The sequence below is a fragment of the Condylostylus longicornis genome, unplaced genomic scaffold (genome assembly GCF_029603195.1).
Source record: "Condylostylus longicornis isolate FDR11 unplaced genomic scaffold, ASM2960319v2 ptg000018l, whole genome shotgun sequence".
Taxonomy (NCBI): Eukaryota; Metazoa; Arthropoda; class Insecta; order Diptera; family Dolichopodidae; genus Condylostylus; species Condylostylus longicornis.
Genome location: NW_026577987.1, coordinates 2,892,374 through 2,914,388, shown reverse-complemented (window position 1 = coordinate 2,914,388; position 22,015 = coordinate 2,892,374). Strand labels below are relative to the sequence as shown.

General features: G+C 24.4%; 1 protein-coding gene across 1 annotated transcript; it reads left to right on the top strand.

The window, feature by feature from the left end:
• Positions 1-273: 273 nt before the first annotated feature.
• Positions 274-21,460, top strand: LOC129606363 (sialin). Its single transcript, XM_055516667.1, has 12 exons — positions 274-628; positions 17,197-17,278; positions 18,431-18,474; positions 19,415-19,510; positions 19,592-19,736; positions 19,819-19,910; positions 19,978-20,283; positions 20,354-20,476; positions 20,549-20,705; positions 20,762-20,851; positions 20,970-21,013; positions 21,100-21,460. Exons 2-12 carry the CDS (start codon positions 17,245-17,247, stop codon positions 21,400-21,402), a joined length of 1,434 nt encoding a protein of 477 aa, XP_055372642.1. The 5' UTR covers positions 274-628; positions 17,197-17,244; the 3' UTR covers positions 21,403-21,460.
• The last annotated feature ends 555 nt before the right edge of the window (positions 21,461-22,015 follow it).

Here is a 22,015-nt window from a genome sequence, read left to right as displayed (position 1 = left end):
TTAAATTATGCCGTTAAACTGCCATAATGGATAGTAAATTTCAAATTATTCAATTTAAATATAAAAGGTAATCTCATAAAAAATATACACCTGATCTCTTAAATACACAAAAATAACAAAAAGAGAAAAAAATTTTCAAAACAAAAAAAACGAAGTACCTGCCGAAAAAAAACTTTAACAGAATTCGCGTTAAAAAATTTCGGGGTAAGTATATTTATAACGATTAAAATTAGTTATTTTCAGTAGAGCTTTAACATCGGATGAGTTGTGCGTTAAAAAAAAAATATAGCCTGAATTTGATTGCTGTGGATATTATTTATTGTTCGGTTCAAATGAGATTATAATCGTTATAATTTAAAAATTTAACAATCTATGTAAATGATTTAAAACATAATAAAGTATTTGTTTCCTGTATCAAATGTAAAAAGAACGTTGTATACAATTGAAATGTACATCTAATAAAATTTTATAAATTATATTATTAATTTAATGTTTTTAAAAATATATCGCAAAATTTTTTTAAATAAGGAAAATAAATAAAAGTGTTTATTAAAGTGTAGTTGAATATAATTAAGTTAAAATGACTTTGTGTTTATAATAATTATATTATAATAGTAAATCAATAAAAGTGAGTATATACGCAGTGAATGATGAATTCATGAAGTTAAAATTAAAAAAAAAATTAATTTTTCTACAAAATGCACTTACTTACTTTTAATTCGAAAATAAAGGATTCGGAAATTGCTTTTGTATTGAGAAAACGCTTTTTTAAGTAAAAAAACTTTTTTTCGTAATTTCGTTTAGATTATATTTTTATATATTTTGGCAGTACGCATTAATCAAAACTGAATAGAAGTTTAAATTATAGTAGTAAATTAAATGTATTTTAAATTGTTTTTTTTTTCATGAATGAATGACTTTCAGTAATGCAAATATGTACTTTTAGCAAGAATAAAAAATGCAAGTATTTTCAAGACCTTTAAGTTTTTTTGAAATTTTTGATTTGCATAATATGCAAATATCAATTAAAATGAAATCTTCTCTATAATTTTGGATAAATTTTAAGAATATTGTTTTTCTGATTTCTTCTTAATTCAACTTTAGTGTTCTTTAGGATATTGCATATTCGAATAATTCAAGTTAATATGTTAGATCTGCATTTTAATAGATTCCTCCTATCAAAATTTTGCTGGATTGATTAAGTAATCTTGTTGCAATTGAAATTGATTATATGGGATTGTAAAAGTTGGTAAAAAAGATTTTTTGTATTGCTTTGTACTTTTTTAATATATTGTTAAAAGTATATACTTATATTCACAAACTCTTACGTATGTAAAGTTTTACATATGTAAAATTTAATTTAAATCATGTACAGGAATAATCTCGTATTAAGTATAAAATATTAATGCTTATTTGTTTTTTATATTCTCATATACACGCTTATGTGTGTATGCCTTTGTCATTAAAAAACATTTAAAATCTCTTTCTTTTTATTTCCAAAATGTTTGATAAGATAGAAAAAAAAATTGTTTTAATATTTTAATTACTTTTTTAATTTAAAGAAAATAATATAAACGATGTTTTTTTACCTTTTTCAAGTATGTAAATATTTATATCCGTATAAGGGCGAAATGAAATATTAAAAACTAACAATATTTTCTCACAGAGATTGAAAACAAAATTGAAAAAAAAATAGTTATTTGTTTTGGTTTATTTATCCGCCCATAGGCAAATAGGTACTATTTATAAAACATCTAGTTATAAACCCTTTAGAACTAAAATTTTTTTATTCAAATGAATCCTTCCGAGAAAAATTTTTTAGCGATCATTCTCTTCTGAAAGGTACTATCAAAATCACAAAAATTTCATTTTTTTAATTATTTATTGTATCAGAATCACAATAGTATATGTTAATTAAACATTACAACAGAAAAATGGATATCAAAATCAACAGGTATTTTCCACCTTTGTTTTTGAAAAATTTGGCATCACTGTTCTATTGGTGAAGATGTTTAAGACTTTCACGGTTTGTAGAAGTTAATAAATGATTTTCTTTATCGGAACAATTTTTTTCCAAGTCTTTCGCTTTCAAACTATCGCCTCCCAAACAATCAACGATTAATGCCTTAGCATAAAAAACTATGAATAATAACTTAAAATATCTGTCATTTTATGGCCTTTTAATGCTTTTTCCTAAAGTTTTGTTTTAATTCGAAAAGCAATATTTTTTGTATATTAAAAACAATTTGAGTATATAATTACTCGTTAAAAAGAAGAAAGTACTTTCATTTGTTTGAGGGAAATGCACTACTTTACAAGTCTTTAGTTTGATCCGAATTTTTTTATCTGTGATATAATCATCCTACTATAAAATCTGTTAACATATGTATGTACATGTTGTTTACAAAACAAAAAATATGTACATTCTTGTATATATAGTTGTATATACACATTTAAGCATGAAAAACAAATAAAAAATCTAGATTATTTAATCACGTTGTTGTACCTGTAAGTTCATTTAATAATAAATAATTATTCGAGGAATAATGGCAATACAAAGTGTGAAATTTTTTCATACTTTAATTTTTAGTAGTCATTTTTTTGTTACTTTGTGCAATTAGTATTATATTTGCGTATATATATACACACAAATTTTTCTCAAATGAAATTACAGCCAAAAAAAAAACGAATTTGATAAAACAAAAATACTTGATAGCAAAAATTTATATTTTTTTTCGCTTCTATTACTTTTAATTATTTTTCATTATCTTGCTATTAATTAAAAGTCAATTTTTAATAAAAGAGGCAAAATTATACAATAAAAGATAAAACAATTTATATTATGCAAATTAAACCTTAAATTTGCCATTGAAATTAATTTTCGGTAAAACCGGCACAAAAATAAAATTTTTAGCGGTAATAGTTTTTATTGATTTAACATTTTCCAAATTATAAATTTTAAATATATATACGTACATATTTATGCCCATATACATATATATTTTCCCTTTTAATTAACCAATACATTCCCTTTGAAATCTATAGTTATCATATTATAATTATTAAGTAAATTTGATTAACAAGCAAGTGTATTTAGTCATAATAATAATTTTTGATTGAACATTATGTTCTTTAATTGCATCTATTGATAAAATTGTTTATCGAAAAATTTTTATGTGCCAAATTTTGTTAATGAGCAATTTGATTATTGATAAGGCAATTTTTTTAGCGATATTGTAAAAAGTCGAAAGAATGACTTTTTATTTTAAATTAAATAATTTCACCGAATGGTTTTTTTAATTATCTATACAATAATAACGTATTGTTTTCTTAAAAATTTTTAATACATATAAATATGTACATAACTCTTTATTTTTTATATTTTTCTTGCTGATGAACAATTTAAATTATTTTGTTTAAAGTTTGATTTCGTCTTATTGTTAATTTATCGATTTTTTCTTTGCACTTTTAGTACATTAATAAATCTGCCCTCAAACAAAACAAAAGAACCACAATTATTCTTAGTGCTAAATTTTGAAAACTGTAGTTTGTTGGAGTTGTGAATTAATTATGGTTTCACACTACAAAAGTACTAACATATGTTTAATTTTAAAGCATTTTCTAAAGCGGCAGCCTTTATCAGTATAATATCTTTATATTTATTTTAATATCAGTATAAAATTTTAGTATAGAATCTATTTTGGAAGTTGAATGGAAAGTGTGATAAGAACTACCAACAGATTTTCATGAAAATAATTTCATGTAATTAAATGTGTATAAGAAAAAATCATAAAAATTAAACAAAAATGCATGGTAATATTCGTTATGTTTGTATGTGCACACATTTAATTTAAGATATTGTTCGACATTTCATTAAAATATCGAAAATATAGTTAAAAATTAATATAAATTAATAATATCGATGCACATTTCTGACTGGTTACATCTTCTCCTATATTTTTAAATAGTTCAAACACAAAATTGCCTATGCTTACGTTAATTTAAAATTAAGTACAGTAATTGAAAAATAGGGTAATCAAATGTTTAACAGGAAGCATATTAAAATGAGAAAATTTTTTTTTTTGTTTTTGTAAAATGTACTTATGAATCATTATTGTAGTATATTTTAACAATGATAGTTGCATAAACAGCATTGTATATAAAAATTAAAATATAAATTTTTAATTGTAGAAAACATACGCATATATATTGAAGTTTAAAAAGCATGTGTAATTTTTTAACTTTAAATCAATTAAATTTTGAATTTTTCAAGTAATCAACTCATAATCTTCTAATTTGAAAACTTCCCACCAGTAACAGCTGTATTATTTAAATGATGAATGTGTAACAGATTTATTTTTTTTTTATACAACTAAATTCCAGATATTTTAAATATCGCTATTACAATGTTACATAATTATATTAATTTTTTATTGAAGAGTAAGGTAATAAATTTTAAAATTTGTTACAATTTTGAACATTTTATAACATATAAAAATATTCTAAACAATAATATATATTCATGCACATACACAAGGTGTTTCGTACAAGGTGGCAAATAATATCGCTGATGATTCTTTAATTAAGTTCCAGCAAAAAATTATATGGGTTGGAGGGAGGAGGGGTTCAGGTACTCTTGTTTTTGAGGTACAGCCGTTTAGATACTGATTCTGTACAGATGGTTACTGTATGTCGCATGGTTTCGAAGTTATAAGCATTTATTTTTATACTGGAAAAATACGGTAATTTTTTCTTCAACAGGCTGTAGCTTGGAAACGAAAATATCAGCAACATTCCCCACCCATACAACTTTTTCCTGGAAATTGATCAAAGAACTATCCGTGAAATTACTTGCCACTTTATGTGAAACACCTTGTATAATCAATTGTATTTTCTAGGTAATAAATTATTTAATAAATTTTAACAATAACTTTATCGTCGCATGCAACTAAAATTACTCTAAAATAAATTTTGGTTAAACCAATAGTTTGTAATGCAGCACTTTTCCTTTCAACAAGTGAAATTACATAGCTTTTAAAAACAATCTAGCTATACGCATTATTAAAATTATTGTCATTTATATACGAATATATTTCAAAAATTGCATACCTTTGCGATGAAAAATGTTGCAATTTTTGAAATAAAAGAAAAAAAATTGAAATACTCGTTAACATAATGCTTGGAACTATAAGGGTTAATTGCACGAGTTCACGGAAATAATTATATTTTTTAATGGCATGTAATTTAATGTTAGCTTTTGGCATTTACAGAAATTTCGAAAACCTTGCATTTTCGGAAATATAAGGTTTCAAAAATTAAAATTTTACAAATTTCGAGAGGATATAACTTGAGAGGAGGTGGAGATGGAAAAAGATTTTCTTCTAACAAAACTGTTAAAATTCCAGTCTTCTACAATCTACGGTATAAAAGAAAGACAATATTAAAAATTTGAATAAAAAGTATTTTGGGTAACGGTAAAGTTTAACGGCTCTGCGGCGGTAGAAGAAGCCAGTGATTACTCTCACGCGTTTACAGAATTTTGAAAATGTTTGTGGTTTTCTTACTATAAATAATTAAAAAATTACATTTTAGGTCTTTGAGGCGCTACAATTTTAAGAGGGGCGGAGACAAGTAAAAATTTTCTTCTACTACGAAATAAGTTTCTATTATAAGCCTATGTATGTACGAAATTTCAGCTTTCTTTTTTTTGAATGTAGAAGTTTTGCACACATGTCTACGGACAGACGGACGGACAAAGTTAAACCAATAAAAAGTTTTTTTCAAAAAATTTTTGGAATAGTTCTAAAAATATAAATTTTAAATTAATATTTATACGGTTATTTTAAGTTATGTGCATAAGTATATTTATATTTGCGCTATAATATGCTATAATATATGAACTAAGCAGTGTTAACATATCGCAAATAGGTTTTTATTAATTTAAAAATTATTATATAAGTGTTTTCAAATAAGTACGTATTTGTTTTGGGAATTAATATAATTGTAAGTATATGTATGGATATGTTTTTTGCTTTGCCAGAGCATTAATTTTCTGGTTGAAAAATTCTGAAACATATAATACACGTATTAAACGAATTACTTGGATGTGCATCTAATGTATTTCTAATACTCTTTTTCATCATTTTGTTTTAAGAAAATAATTTGTAGATATTTTTTTTGAAACCGAATTGACAATTTATTATTTAAAATACAAAAATTAAACTTGTAACAAGATTAAATTTTGTTCTTATACGAAAATTAAACTTCCTACCTATAATTTAATTTTTAAATGGTTTTATTTCAAAAATTATGAGATCGGTAAATAATTTCATTGAAATAATTTACCTATCTTTGAAGTTTGAAAGAAATAAATATTGTATATACGACTGAAGGAAATAAATATACGGACGAATAGACAGATATTGCTAGAATGGCTTCACCGATTAGTTACTGTAAAACTGTTTCAAATTCATGCAATATATTCTTGAGATCTTTGGCTGGTTTTGTTACGTAAAAGTGAAAGTTAAAATACATCACTTTGAAATAACGTGAAAGTATGAGTAAATGAAACTTTGATTTTGCGCTCAAAGACCTCTTCATTTTTCTTGACCCGTCATATTTTCCGATTTATCAATAAAAATGTAAAAAATAGACGGCTTTCAAAAATTTTATCTTTGAGGCCTCATAACTCAAGAAGAAGCGCCCAAAAAACGAAAGTGAAAGGTTTTCTTGTTCGTCTGGGGACATTCTATCATACTGCCTTGGATCTTATATCAAGTTTCGGACACTTCGGATATGTAGAGGGCTTATGAGAACATTGATTCATTGATATTTTATATCAGAAATTTATGAGATATTTATAATGTACTGAAAGTAATAATTTTAAATATTTTTATAGCTTTTTTAATAATAGCCAATTATTAAATAAACATATATGTATGTACAAACATACTTGGGTGTAAAAAGTAAAAAGACAGTTAATTATTTAAAAGGAGAACAAAATTAGATTTTTTTGTTTTTGGCATTTAAAACACTTTTACAAAAGTATTCCCGTTACTCGTCAAATTTGCTTTCTTTTTTTTTGTGTATTAGTTAAATAAAGATATCATCCTAATATTTTATGTAACATAAATATTATGCAGAAAAAATATAAGTCGTTACATTTTTTTTGGTTTCTAATTTTTACAAACTTTTTACAAAATTTTCGGTTTTAGTGTTTTCTAAATACAACCAGCAAAATCTAGTTATTATTAAGTAACAATACAACAATTATCCCTAATTTCTATAATTAATTTTGCTCGTTTTGTTTTATTTAAATACATATAAAGATAGAGGCAAAACCAGTTTTGGTAATTCGTATAAACGTACAAATATTTGCAGAGGCTAGGTAATGTTCTAAAATGTTTAGGTAGAAATGAATACATATACATATGTATTTATATTTCGAAATGTTACTTACTCAAAAATAACTAAGGTAAATTTAAAATTAATTAAAATAATATGATAAAATTTTTGTATTATAAATGATATAAAGTTTAAAAAACAACAAACAATACATGTAAGTAGTTTTAGCCAAAAAACAACCTAGTTTCCTTCTAGGCAAAATGAAGCACCTCGAAATATTTTCTAGCATTCATAAACTTTTAAATTAAAAGCAAAAAACAATTAAAGAAATAAATCAATAATAAGGTAACTTGCTAAAAATTATTTATAATGAAAAAACGTTATTTTTACGACAGGAAAACTTCAGGATATGGTTTAAACCTATGGTTTCATAGGATATGATTTTTGAAAAAAATATGATTTTTTCAAAGTCATGTTTTGGTATATTTAAACTTACATAATATGCTGAACAGTGCAGAAAATTTGTGAAATATATAAAAATGGTGTATGCTGTTATACGCAGTAGTAAATTAAAAAATATATGCATATGAAGCTAAAACCATGTTTGATATCAAAAATGTAATATCATAACGGCAAAATGTTATTACATTTAAACTGGTAAAAAAATCAACTTACTCCATTTATGAAATGTCGTACATTTCTAAAAATTTTGAAGAGGTACACATTCATATGCGCATACTATGTAAAATCCAATTAAAGTTCCCAAATTTGCTTTTCTGTCGCAGAATCAATTCGCGAAATAATTTAGGAATAATAGTTTAAAAAGTTTTTTAAATTTCTAAGAAATTTAAGCTTAATGCGGAAGTTTTACTTAAAGTTATTATAGTGTGGATAAGGTTGCACAAGCTTAAAAGGCCGCTCTCAACATACTTGAAATACTAAAAATAATTGTTTATGACTTATAAAGTAGAAGTTTAAATATTAGATCTGTCTAGTATAACTTGAAAAAACTTTAAAAAGAGTAACAATGACGTAATTTCTCGTAAAAAAAAAATCTGATTGAAAAGTTGAAAAAATATTTAAAAACTTTAAAACGTCAAGTTTCAAAATATTTATCAAACATAAACGAAAATTTTTTGGTTATGAAAAAACCGAAAAATTTGATTTTCGATTATAAAAGTGTGAAACTTAGAAAAAACCATTTGGTAATCGATTTTGTTTATTTTATTTTTAATTAAAAATTTTTGAAATTCTGACAAAACCCAAAAGAACATAAGTTTCGACTGTAAGATTTTAAAGTTTTTAAAGCACTAAATTTTACTTTACAAACCTTTTAAAACTTTAAATATTGAGAAAATGAAAACGTCATTATTTTCTCTCTTTTTTTATTTAAAAAGTATTATTCCAGACGCTTTGTGTGCATGAACTTTACAATTCTTACATGTTGTATGGCGAAAAAATAATTTTTTCTGTTAAATCATATGTAATTTGTAAAAACTTAACCTTTATTGATTTTAAGCGGTATTTTTTTAATAATTAAATAAATACAAGAATTTTGAAGTTTGCGACACAATTATAAAGAAATAAAAAAATCACCTCGCTGTTATAATTAGGTTTCTAGTCATAAAATATATTTTTATAAAACATGAATGTAATTTCTTTTTGTATACATATAAAAATTATTAATAAACACACGTAAACGATCTGTTAATAACTGCACCTGAATAAATTTGCATACAATTAACGAAAATATTAACCTTTTTTTTTAAATCAAAAATTCGTATTAAATTGTCATTGTTAATTTACGTGGCACTTAAAAAAAGTCCTACAAAAAAATAATTATAGATTAATGAAGTTAATGACTGAATTACAATTAAAAATTAAAGGTTGTCTGATAATATTTGTGAAATGCTTTAGATAAACTGTAAAGTTTAATTTTTTTCCTATTTATAGTTATTTATTCAAAATATTTGTAGCCGATTGTGTTATCACATATATACATATTGCGTTTTTTACAATTTACTAAAAGGTAAATCGATTGTAAAGTGATTTCTATTTGTGGCATTTAAAAATACTTTTGATGAAGATTTAGCTTTAAATTTATTGAATTTGATGAATTTATTTATGTCTATATACAACATATATATATATATATATATATATATATATATATATATATGCATAATACATTTAATGCTTCACTTTTTGAAGTTCGCATCATGCAGTATTGTTCAATTCATAGAGTTTTCTCATAAAAGGTTAATTAAAATATACATAGTTCTTAACTGTATGAGGGTTATTTTTGAAATGAGGGTTATTTTTATTTATTTCAAAAATTACTTAACAAATTATAGCACTCATTTTATAATTATTGACCGCATTGCATACAATAAGAAAGGTAATTTTGTGATGGCACTAAATTTCTTATATTGAGTTTTCAGCGGAGATTCATTAGTCCAAGCCCAAGGAAGCACAAATAGAGTATTTTTAAAAAGATATTTGCTAATCTGTCTGTCTGTAAAGACTTGTATCACAAAATCGGCTAAACCGATATTCACAAAAGTTATGAGTTTAATCCGGGGATAGGATGGCTTAGTCAACTTTTATGATATGCCAGGTCTCAGAAACTCAATCTTTGCTATGGGCCGATTTTATGTCTTGTTGTACTTTTTAGGCTCATTAACGAAAAGGCGTCTATTTACTCTTTCATTGAACTTTAAATATGTATATATAATTTTTTGAAAAACATTTTACTTTTAGAATAATTAAATTGAAGAATACTTTAATCGTCTTGTGTAACACTTTAACAATGTGATCTGTTATGTGTCTATAACTAGAAATTTTTAAACTCTATTTTAAAAATAATTTTTTCACATGTACGTTATACATTTTACATGGAGATTTTTCAAACTAATTAGTGAAACTATAAATTGACAATTAATATAAGTCTTTAAAAACAGGTTATTAATAATTATATGCTAAATTATTTAAGATCATTATAATTAAATAGCCAAAAAATTATAAAAACAATAAATTGGAAAAAAAAATTAACAACAATTGTTAATTTTTTTTCAATGTTTTATTTTTTCAAGAGCTTCGAAAATTTTTTTTCTATCATAGAACTCTCAACCAAAAAAAAATTGCGAAAGAAATATTTATTGAATTTGTATATAACTTCAGTATCTGTGTCTATAAATAATGGTTTAGGTTATATATACGAAATTAACATTTTGAACTTTAGTATCAAAAGATGTTTTATAATTTAAAAACAAAGAGTCGCTCAAAAGTCTACAAAAGTTTTTCTAGTAAAAGAAGTAAAAGTACTAAAGTTTTTCTAGTAAAATTTCTAAAGCATTTTTACAAAACTTTTGTTCAGTTTAAGTTAATTAAAAATCGAACTCAGCATAGATGGGTCACAAAAGATCGTTTTATGCGATATCCCAATACTAGAAAAAACGCCTTCTTGTGTGGTAACTAATTCGTACATATTGGTGACAAAAGGTGAATACTTCAATTGCTTTTTTCTCTACGGTCTTTTTATAAATAGATTCAAGTATCATAAAAAACTAATTGTGCGAAATGATATTGAATCACTTAGTACACTAATCAATGACTCATCGAAAATTTTAGATTTTTTGTGAAAGCTAGATTTTTGTAAATAATAAATAATAATTTAATTTTTCACACATAATTAATTGTTCATTATTATTCAGGCTTTTTATAAAAACCTGTAGAAATTAAAATATAATAGGTATACATAACATTTGACTACAGAAAAAAGGAAACGTAAATTAGGTGGTTACTTTTGAAAGACCTTATAGTATATTTACTATGATACAATAATTAGAGAAAGTTTCGTGAAAACCAGAAAGTCGTTAAAATTTAGATATATTTTTATTTTTTAAATATCTTTGATGTGCTAACAGCGATGACGACTCGAATGAACTAGTAAACAAAAAAATGTAAATACGTGAATATCTAATAAATAAATTGTCGAAATTTTCTATTTTACGAATACGTAATACTAATCAGTATGCATGGGTACAGTTATATATATACATTTTAGTTTAGTCTTGTGACCAAATAAACAAAAAAAAACGAATTTGTAAATTATAGCAAACATTCAAAAAATACGTCTAAAATTTAATTGAAGGTTTCTTTTTTGTTATGCGTTTATCTAACGTTAAATAGAGAAGGCATATAATATTTGCGAAGGCAATAAAATTTAGTTATGGTAATTTTTGAATTTTTTAAATAATTTGTTTTTTGAACAGATTTTACAACTTTCGCGCTTCTTCTTTTTAATAAAGTTTACCGTTTTTTCTTGCATATTTATAACTTATTTATATATTTATTATATATATAACAATGTTTACATTTATAAGTATATATAAACGCTGTTATACCTATAAAAAGATAAAAGAACAGACATGCTTTGAATTTTGTTTTCAAAAAAATTTAACTTGTGCGGTTTTCTGCAAGGACTGCGTAAATATGTTTTAAGAAACAAAAATAAAAATAAAAAACATGTAGCGGTTCGGAAAGAGTATAAATAAAATTCATTTAACACAAACAAATTAAAAACTATCAATGAATGGTACACTTTGATTTTAAAAGCTTTGCTTCAATTAAATTGCGAATAAATTCCTGATGAAACGAACGATTTGCAAAAATGCCAATTCCCAGCATTAGAAATATTAATATGTTATAAATATTGCGTACTTTTAAAATGAGAATCAAATTAAAAGAAGACTAGGTTATTGGTAAATAAGGTTATTTGAACTGCATATTTAATTACATTTTATGATAAGAAATATATAACTGTTGAGATGCGTTGTTGAAAATTGTTAAGAATGAGGGGTAATAACTTAAAAGAGACGAAGAAAGGAAAAAGTAGAAAAAAAATGACTCTTCTGTCTTGCAGGAATAAGTATAAAATGAAGAACGAATTTTAAAAATTTGGGCCTTTTTGTTCGGATTTTCTTATAATTATAAGAAACGAATTCGTTTTTGAATGTTCAATTAATTAAATTCGCATTAATTATGATAGTATTTTAATTTAATTGCAGTTCTACGCAGTATTCTGTTTACAGCTATTTACAGTTATCTGGATTTTATTGGAAAAATGTAAATTTGGTACTTAGTGAATTCATATTTTGTGAATCGATTTAGATGCAAATTCCCAGTTAATTTCACAAATAACCAAAACTCAAATATTTAACTTCCAGAAATTTTATTAAGCAATTTCTGAGATATGATAAAATATGTAAAAACTGGTCTTAGTAAAAGTTCTGTGCGCAAGCCTTCATATTCCTGTAAAATTTAATGGCTCATTGTTTTTATAACCAGATATAAAATTTCGAGTAAATTGGTAAAAAATTAAAAAAAAAATTCTTTTTCGAATCAAAGAAAATTTCCTCTTTGCTTTCAAAAAACATTTTTGGGGTATTAAGGATTTGGAAAATTATCTATTAATTTTGTAAAATTCCTTTTTACATTACTACAAAATTTTGCTTATCTTTTAGTATGCCATGGTTTTCACGTATTTCAAATTTTACAATTGTTTATAATTTTTTAAACAATTTGAAAGTGAAATTGGAAGTCAAATATATATATGTATGTATATAACTCGCAAGCATAAGTGTCGTAAAAATCACCACGAATGAATTAAAAACAAAACTGTTGTATTAAAAACAATGAAACTTGTATGTACAATAAATTTTTAACAATTATTATATATATACAATTTTATACATAATATATATGTATGCGTCCAATAAAATATTTTGATAAAAAACTACATATTAAATTAAGTAATTAAATTAATTTAAGACACCCTTTAGTATAAATATGACAAAATCTAATCAAGTAATAAAATAATATAATCTTACTAAATAGTTTTTAAAATTTCGATTGAAACGAATTATTCACAAGTAATCAAACAGTTTTTTTTTTTAATTATTTTGCTCTTATTAAAGTAATCAGTACAATATATAAATCATATGAAGATATATGTATGTGTATAATGAATGAATTTATTAAACAAAGACTAATTTCAAGTAAAACTGAAATGAGAAGAATTGCTCAATTTTAGAATATTTTTTCGACTTGTACATATTACGTATTTCTTAATTAAAATAATTAAAGATGAATGATTGTGATTATGTTCTATTAATATTTACAATAAGAATTGAATATTTATTTTGCATATAAAAATGTTAAAGAACTGTAATAAATGTGTACGTGAACACATTTAAATATTTGCGTGCTAACGAGCCTGCATGGACTTGCAATATTTCATTTCTGCAGTTTTCGTAAAAAACTTGCGATTCCTTAATTATATAACATAAAACTATATATGTACATATTCAAAATTATATGTTTTTCAAGAAGGTAAGTTTTCCTCCAAAAATATTGTTATTAAATGAAAGTTCTTTTAACGGATATAACGATTAAACATACCTCTTTCCCGTCCTGCAGAAGTTGTTTCATTAAAAATAAGTACATTTTCAATATATAAATGAGAAATAAATACAAAATTAAATTTTGGCCATAAAACTAGCTTGATTTTATGGTAAATAAGTTCCTTTTTGTCTTTTAATTTTCTTTTTTTCTTTAGTGTTCTAAGTTTTATTTTGGTATTTCTTTGTCAAACCAATTCCAAAAAAAAGTATTTGCATACTTTTCGGATTGAAACTCAAAAGTATTTTCAGTTTTTCTCGCAGATAAATTTGTGTAACCTAATTATTATACACATGTAATAGCAATGAAACAAATATCTTCTAGATAACTAAAATGATAACAACAATATTATTGCCATAATAATATCTTCATATGAACTTTGTAATTTTAAAATTTGAGATTTTAATGTATTTTTCTATATATTTTTAAAGTTCCTCTTAATTAAAGCTGGTTGCCTTTCTTCTATTTTATTCAACTTATTTAAATCTTTGGAAAAACAGCTGTTAATTTTAGTCTATATTAAAAAGGTAAAAATTAAAAAGTTTTTTAAAACATGAGCAAAATTTTGACTAATACTTATGTTTATGATAAAATTTATGACAATAATAAAATAAATGTATACATAGTAATTAAAGTAATTCCAATGGAACCTAAAAAATATCTTTTGTTGACAAGATACCTATAATATTTTATCTTTCGTTATCATCATTATTAATTATTTATGTATATAAAATTTTGTTTTGGTTGAAAAATTAAAAGCAAATCGAGTTTGCATGCCACTTTTACTACCAATACTTAACACGCAATATAAATTACACAACACCCACATGCTGAAAAATATGACTAGTTCTTTCTAATAAAATATAAAAATCATGCTTGCATTTTTGATACAAAACACATTTCCATGTAATAAATTATTGCTTTTTTTCAGCACATTATCCAGTACGATGATTTGAAACCCTTTTTGTTTTATTGTTCAATCTAAATTAATGCTAGTTAAATCTATGTAAATGTTTTGATTTTGTTATATATTTTTTCGTTATAAAAAAATTTTTTTTTGCTGTCTGTTTAGAAGAAAGAGTAAGCTGTCTGATATGAAAGCAGGTTGTGTTAGATATGGAATGGTGGTGCAATTGGTCGTTTAACAAGTATACAACTGTTTAAAAAAACTAATTTTGAAATTTTTGAAAACAACGGTTTTGCCCTGTAATTTTGTCAATAACCCCTTTTATCTTAGCTATGGCTGTTTGCAAAATAAATAAGAACAAATTCTAAAATCAAAAAAAAAACTTTAAGCTTTTTTTTATAACTCTTTATAATTTAGGACTCTTAGTGTTCTATCTACCAGTTGATCCTTTTCGTAGAATCAAGCGATATATTTCAATGCACCACTGCTGTTTATTATATGAAGCTATTATATCTATTTTCTATAATCAGCCGCATATTATGTTTTACAACATACATACATATAATGTAGATTAAAGAGAAGCTTTAGAAAAAATATAATTATTTAATATGGTTTTTATTTCTACTATTTTTATTATACAGGTCTTTGTGCATAGGTGACCTTTTCTACAAATTATGCAACGACTTGTTTCAAAGCAAATAAAAACTGAATTTTGATAAGACACATGGAAGTAGTATTGTTTAGTTGACACATTGTTTTAACTGACTGACATATAAGAAACAATCGCTCAAAGAAACAACAACAGATTTTACATGACTTGTTTCTCAAAGAAACAACTTCGAATTTTATATGTTGCCTCAGTTTAAAACTGTGGAGAGCACTGTGCGTGTAATAACACCCAATTAAATTATCACGATTCAAAAAAATTTTAAAGTGTCTCGATGTCATTTATCCTTTTCTAGTCGTAATAAAGTGTATGTATAATAAATTTCTTTTCGATTTGCAAAACGTTTTTTCATAAAATGAAATCTTTCTAATATTGTCGGATATTAGTTATAGATTGACTGAAATTCATAATGCGTAATGCGATGTTTCTTAACAACAGTCAATAAAATTAAACAAAAAAACATGACTTATTTTTAAAATTAAATAAGAACCAAATTATGTATATGTCCTAGATTGTAGATTGTTCAGGTGGGGTCACAGTGCACCGCGACCAGCATACGAGGATGTATTGTGCTCTTTATCCCCGTAAAATCTGCAAGCGCTCTCAATCATCAAGACGCCGGTGAAGATTCTCAATTGATTCTTGCCATATTCTATAATATCTTTAAATGTATATGTCCCAAATCAAATAATGTTTTGTACATCTTTTTTTAAATATCTTTACTAAACTTAATGCAAATATACACGAGTATGCCTCTCGTGTTAAAAAACTTTATCAATAGATAATGATTTAACTGCATGGTACTTAAAATTAATTTTGGTATCTTTTATATAACTAGTTACCTGTTCCATCATAAATTACTATATTTTTTTATATTAAAAATTAAAATTATAGTGTTATCTATAATGATTTGTGCCTTTTGTTTGGAAAAAATATACAAATTTATAACGAAAAAGAATTCCAGGAAATTATTTTTCTGAAGGTATTATTTATATTTAATGAGCATATTTTTTTAATCAGTAATATAATATTAATCTTGATTTTATGTCAAGACAGTATTCTATAAGTTATAACACTACCGTACCCTATAAATGCAAAAGTGCCCTAATGTTTACAATATTCTGCATTCACTATAATGTTTCCAATTTCCAATTTCCATTTGCAAAATATTCTCTGAATAACATAACGTATAGTTAAAGTCATAAGTTGAAGATTGTTTGGCTTGTTATAGAAAATGTAAAAACTATAGATTTCCAAAAAAAAAATTCTCAGTATCTGCTATACAATTCTTTTTTATGAGAAAGTCCTTCGCTGGAACTAATTAGAATAATAAATAATTTTATTGAATCATAACTTCATATACATATATAAATTATAATTACATATTCGTAACGTATATATAAAAAGATTTTATTCCTCAGATATTTGCCACATTTGCACTTATATAAATATTTTAAAAACTAAGAAGTTTAGTTACATTACAAGTTTCAATAAATATTTCGAAAAAGATACATACATATAAATTTTCATAATAGAATATGATAAACATTTACACATAAACTTATTTAATAATAAACATATTCCGCATGTTAATAAGCAGATTTCTAAGCAAGAAAACCCTGGAGGTCTTTTTGAGTTTTTGACTGTAATTAACTTTATTACGTTTTTTATTTAACAAAAAAAATCAAAAATTACATGTCAAAATTTAAATTACTTGTATATGATATAAACATCACTATTTTACAAACTTTTATGTGCATACATACATACATATATGAATTTATATCTAATAATATTTTTTTTTATTTATTTTTAGATATTTTATTTTAAAATTTTCTGGTGGTTCTACAAAAAATTTTAAAAAATGATTATTTCAGCAGCCACATATTTAAAAAAGTGTAAGTATAAGGAATATATAAATTTATTTCTATTTGTTAAGCAAATATATTATGTATATACATATAGCTATGCTTATATGTACATACGTACGTATGTACGTACATGTAAAAGGGAGCTGTTTTTTAAAACTTAACATTTTAAAGCAAGTACTAAAACCAGGAAAAATTATTTTACTTCATTGTTATGGAACAGACTATTCCGTGAATGAAAGCTCCGTATGGAATTAATATAGATGATACAAGAACACGATGTAAATATGTATTTATACTATTAAACGATGACTTATTAATTGGAAGACATATTTGAACATATTATTGAATCGTCTGGGAAACCAATTGGTTTTTATCCGTTTTGTAACGATCGAAAGTATGAGAATTTTGTTCCTTATTTTTCTGAAAATGGAAGCTTTACTAAATCAACAGTTAATGTCTTGCAAGATATAGTTTTTAATCTTAGCTCACCTAATTAGACGTTAGGTTCCATTGCTGTGTAAATGCTTCTTTTAATTTTTTCTTCATCAAAAATTAATAACTTTGGTAATCAAAACAACTATTTATTTGGCCAATTCGATTAATGAGAATATTAAGTAAATAATCCCAAAAAAAAACTTTTCACAGGAATATTTTAAGAAGGTTAGACCGACTGATATATGCATATGTGTGTAAATATAGACAATATAAATTTAAACAACACTATTTGTTAGTTGTTAATTATTTTAAAGAAATTGGCACATTATTTTCTAATTATATTTATTCACTTTTAATTTAAAGATTTACCAAAACCGACTTAATGTTAAGGCCAGGCAATTAATTCTCAAGAATAATTATCGTATCATATGCATAATAATTTTAACACTATAACAATATTTTCTTAATTATTCTAAATTTAAAATTGTTTTTCACGTTGATGTTAATTTGGAAATAAATTCTCCTATATTATTCATCAATCCCAAATTGAAAATGTTTTTATAAATATATATGATAATTAATTTAACGTATGAATAAATAAAAATAAATAAATTCCTATTAAAAATATTATTTATATTAGAAACTCCCTAATCAAATCATTATAGATGTCAATATAATATAATTAACGATTAACTAATTTGGAATTGAAAATTGACTATTTTATTTTATTACATTATTCAATAGATAAACCACCTACAAGGTTTTGGGTTGCATCCATGCTATTTATGGTAAGTATAAAAGTGGTCTGAAACTACATGTGGAAATTGTAAAATATCCTGTGTATCATTTATAAAACGTCTAACATTTTCTTTTTTAAAAGAAAAAAAACAAGTAAGAATTCTATTATGTATGTATTTCCGAAAATTTAGGGCTAAAATATAAAATTTCATAAAGTGTATGTACGAAAACTTGTTTTTTGATGCTTTATATACATTATGTTTATTTTAGTTAACAATTTAAAAACACTTGTTTTTCTACTGAATTATAAAAAAACGCAGTTAGGATTATACAAAAATTATAATTTTATGTTTATGTACTGGTTTACAGAATAATATATTATTTAAGTTAACAAAGCTTGAAATTACAATTAATAAAACAAAAAATAAAAATATAGACGGATACATTATTTATACTTTTCAACCATAATTTTTTTTTGGTTCAACTTTAAAAAAACGCTGGCAAATTCACTTTTTAATTATACAATTTAAATAAGAGTATATAGAATTTTTTACTGTATTATACTGATTTTTGTATTGTATATAGTATGTATATATATGTATATGTAGGCATATAGTGTGTATGAAAAACAAAGAAAATAAATGAATATATTTGTAGTAATTTTCTGCATTTAAAAATTCGAGTATATATATAAAATTTAAGTGTTTAAATTTAAAATTCTCAATACTTAATATTAGTAGACTCAATTGAAATATTGTTACAGGGAAATGGTTATAAAAAAATTGTTAAAAATTAAAAATAATAAATATTAAAAATAATAGTTCAATGCTATTATTCGATAAATAAATAGCGATGGCTTTGCTGAAATTTTGGCAATTAAAATTTGATTAGTGATTCGATTATAAACCGTTTTTAAACTAAATAAAACGGACAAATTAAGTGTCCAAACAGTATAAGAAATATAAATTAAATTTTAAAATTCTTTCCTAGGCCTGTCTGTTAAATTATATGATGAAGGTAAATTTCTCCATAAACCTAGTAGCAATGGTTGAGCCAACAAGCAACGATAGCACACCATTACCTGATGTAAGAAAAGAATATTAAATTTTTAAATATGTACATACGTATAATGCACATTCTATACCGATTTTTTTAATTTGTATTTAGTACGGTCAACGTTATAATTGGTCACAACATGATCAAGCTAACCTTTTAGGAGCATATTTTTACGGCTATTTGATAACAAGTGTTCCGGGAGGAATTCTAGCAGAACGCTTTGGAGGAAAAACAGTAGCTGGAGCAACATTAGCAGGTATAACATTTTCTATTTTATTATACTGCATTAGTATAGTACAATCCAAACATACTTTATTTCTTCTCATTTTTTATCTCAGCAAGTGCAATTTTAACTGTTTTAACTCCTTTATCTGCAAGTTTAGGAATGGGAGCTGTTTTTGCGGTTCGATTTGTAATTGGTCTATTAGGAGTATGACTAACCAATACTTTTAATATTTTACGTATAACTTTTAATTAAATATTTTATGATAATTTAGGGTGCAACATATCCTTCTTGCCACAATATTATATCGCAATGGGCCCCACCAGATGAAAAAGGGAAATTCGTAGCAGCTTTAATGGGTGGCACGTTCGGTACTGTTATAACATTGCCACTCAGCGCTGTTATCGTTGAATCGATGGGCTGGAATTGGGCGTTTTATATTTCTGGAATTTTTTCCTTTGCGATTTGCATAATATGGTTCTTAGTTGTTGCCGACACTCCCGCTAAGCACAAACATATTAGTATTGATGAACAAAAATATATCGAAATTTCTTTAGGGGAAAATTTATCAAAGAAAAGGGTACGTAAATTTTCTAAGGTTACTTTGAACAGTAAATTAAAATTCATATTACTAAAATAACATAAAGTAGAAATGGCCACCTTTTTTAAAATTATTGACATCACTACCATTCATTGCATTATTATTGTTACATTATGGAAATATGTGGGGTCTAACATTTTTAATAACAGCAGCTCCCAAATTTTTAAGTGAGGTAAGATTTTATTTACATACTAATTTTACTTCAAGTAATAAATAATTATGTATATAATGTATGTATATCTAGGTTCTCAAATTTCAATTGGCCAAAGCAGGATTTCTTTCAAGTTTACCACATTTAGCGCGTTTGCTGCTAGCTTTCGGTTTTGGTGCTGTGGCAGATCTTATAAGAAGAAAGAGTTGGCTGCAAACAACAAAACTTAGAAAATCATTTTGCCTTTTTTGTAAGATTTCTATTTTGAAGCATAGTAAGTGAAAAATAAAATGATATTACTTTCAGCTCATATTATACCGGGTTTATTTCTGATTTTGCTTGGTTTAGTGGGAAGAGATCCGTATGTTTGTGTGACAATTATTACGTTATCATTAGGTAATGTTATTTTTAATAACATTTTTATTATTTTGAATAACTGCTTTGCATTTTCAAAAAACAAATTTTCGTTATAATTTTTCTTTAAAAATTTTTTTATATAAATGTATGTATAAAGGATTTAATGGGGCAGCTTCTGTTACTAATTTACAAAATTCTCAGGTACTTTTGCTTGTTTCAAGTACAATTAACTAATTCTATAAATTTAAAAAAAATGATTTTATTAAAATTTTTTTATATAACTAAAGGATCTCGCACCTAATTATGCTGGGACTCTTTATGGTGTTATAAATCTTTTTGGAACAACACCTGGATTTTTCTCACCTCTGGTCGTTGCTTCCTTTACACATGACGAAAATACTTTAGAACAGTGGAAATACGTTTTCTTTGTAGGCTCAGCTGTGTATATTACACCCGCCTTATTTTTCATGATTTTTGGAACAGCAGCAGTTCAACCATGGAATTTTGATAAAAAAAATGATGATAAGACAATAGAATTAGAAACTGGTCAAACGGTTGCTCCAGAAAATAAACAAACTGTTCCAAAATAGTGATATTGCTTTAAGTAACTAAATTCTAAAATAATTTGTAAATATGTAATAAAAGAAAAAACGCATGGATATGTATTTAATATACAAACACATTTACGTAGGTATATTTGCATATTATGTACATATATTAAATAAAGAATATTTTACATGTGTAAAACTTTTTTTTTGGTTAATTCTTTAGAATAAACAAAAGCTACATTTACTTCGAATTTGAGACGCTTTCAGTTACAAAACATGTCTTGACGGGTAAAAAAACGTATTTTATGTTTCCTTTGTATAAAAAATATTTTCTTAATATTTAATCTTTCCTTAAATATTTTGAGAAGATGCAAGCATATTTTTTTTATTCAAAAGAATGAGCTTATTATAATGTTTAAGTATTATATCCAAAGAAGTCATTATGTATTAAATGAGTTCCTTATAAAAATCAAACTATTGTTTATACTTATGTGATATCTAAGTACCATTACACCATATTTCTGTAAATTTCTGATAATTTTTAATAAGCAGGCGTACGATACTTTTCTTTTAATTTTGATATTGATGCACAATTGATGTGTTGAGACATATTTTTCATAAACTATTTTTTCATATGTCCATTATTTCAAAAATT

Coding starts and splice junctions, on each gene's coding strand:
- LOC129606363 (XM_055516667.1), top strand. CDS start 17,245: ATGATTATTTCAGCAGCCACATATTTAAAAAAGT. Junction 20,284..20,353: donor AAAATTTATCAAAGAAAAGG/GTACGTAAATTT, acceptor AACATAAAGTAG/AAATGGCCACCTTTTTTAAA. Junction 20,706..20,761: donor AAAATCATTTTGCCTTTTTT/GTAAGATTTCTA, acceptor TATTACTTTCAG/CTCATATTATACCGGGTTTA.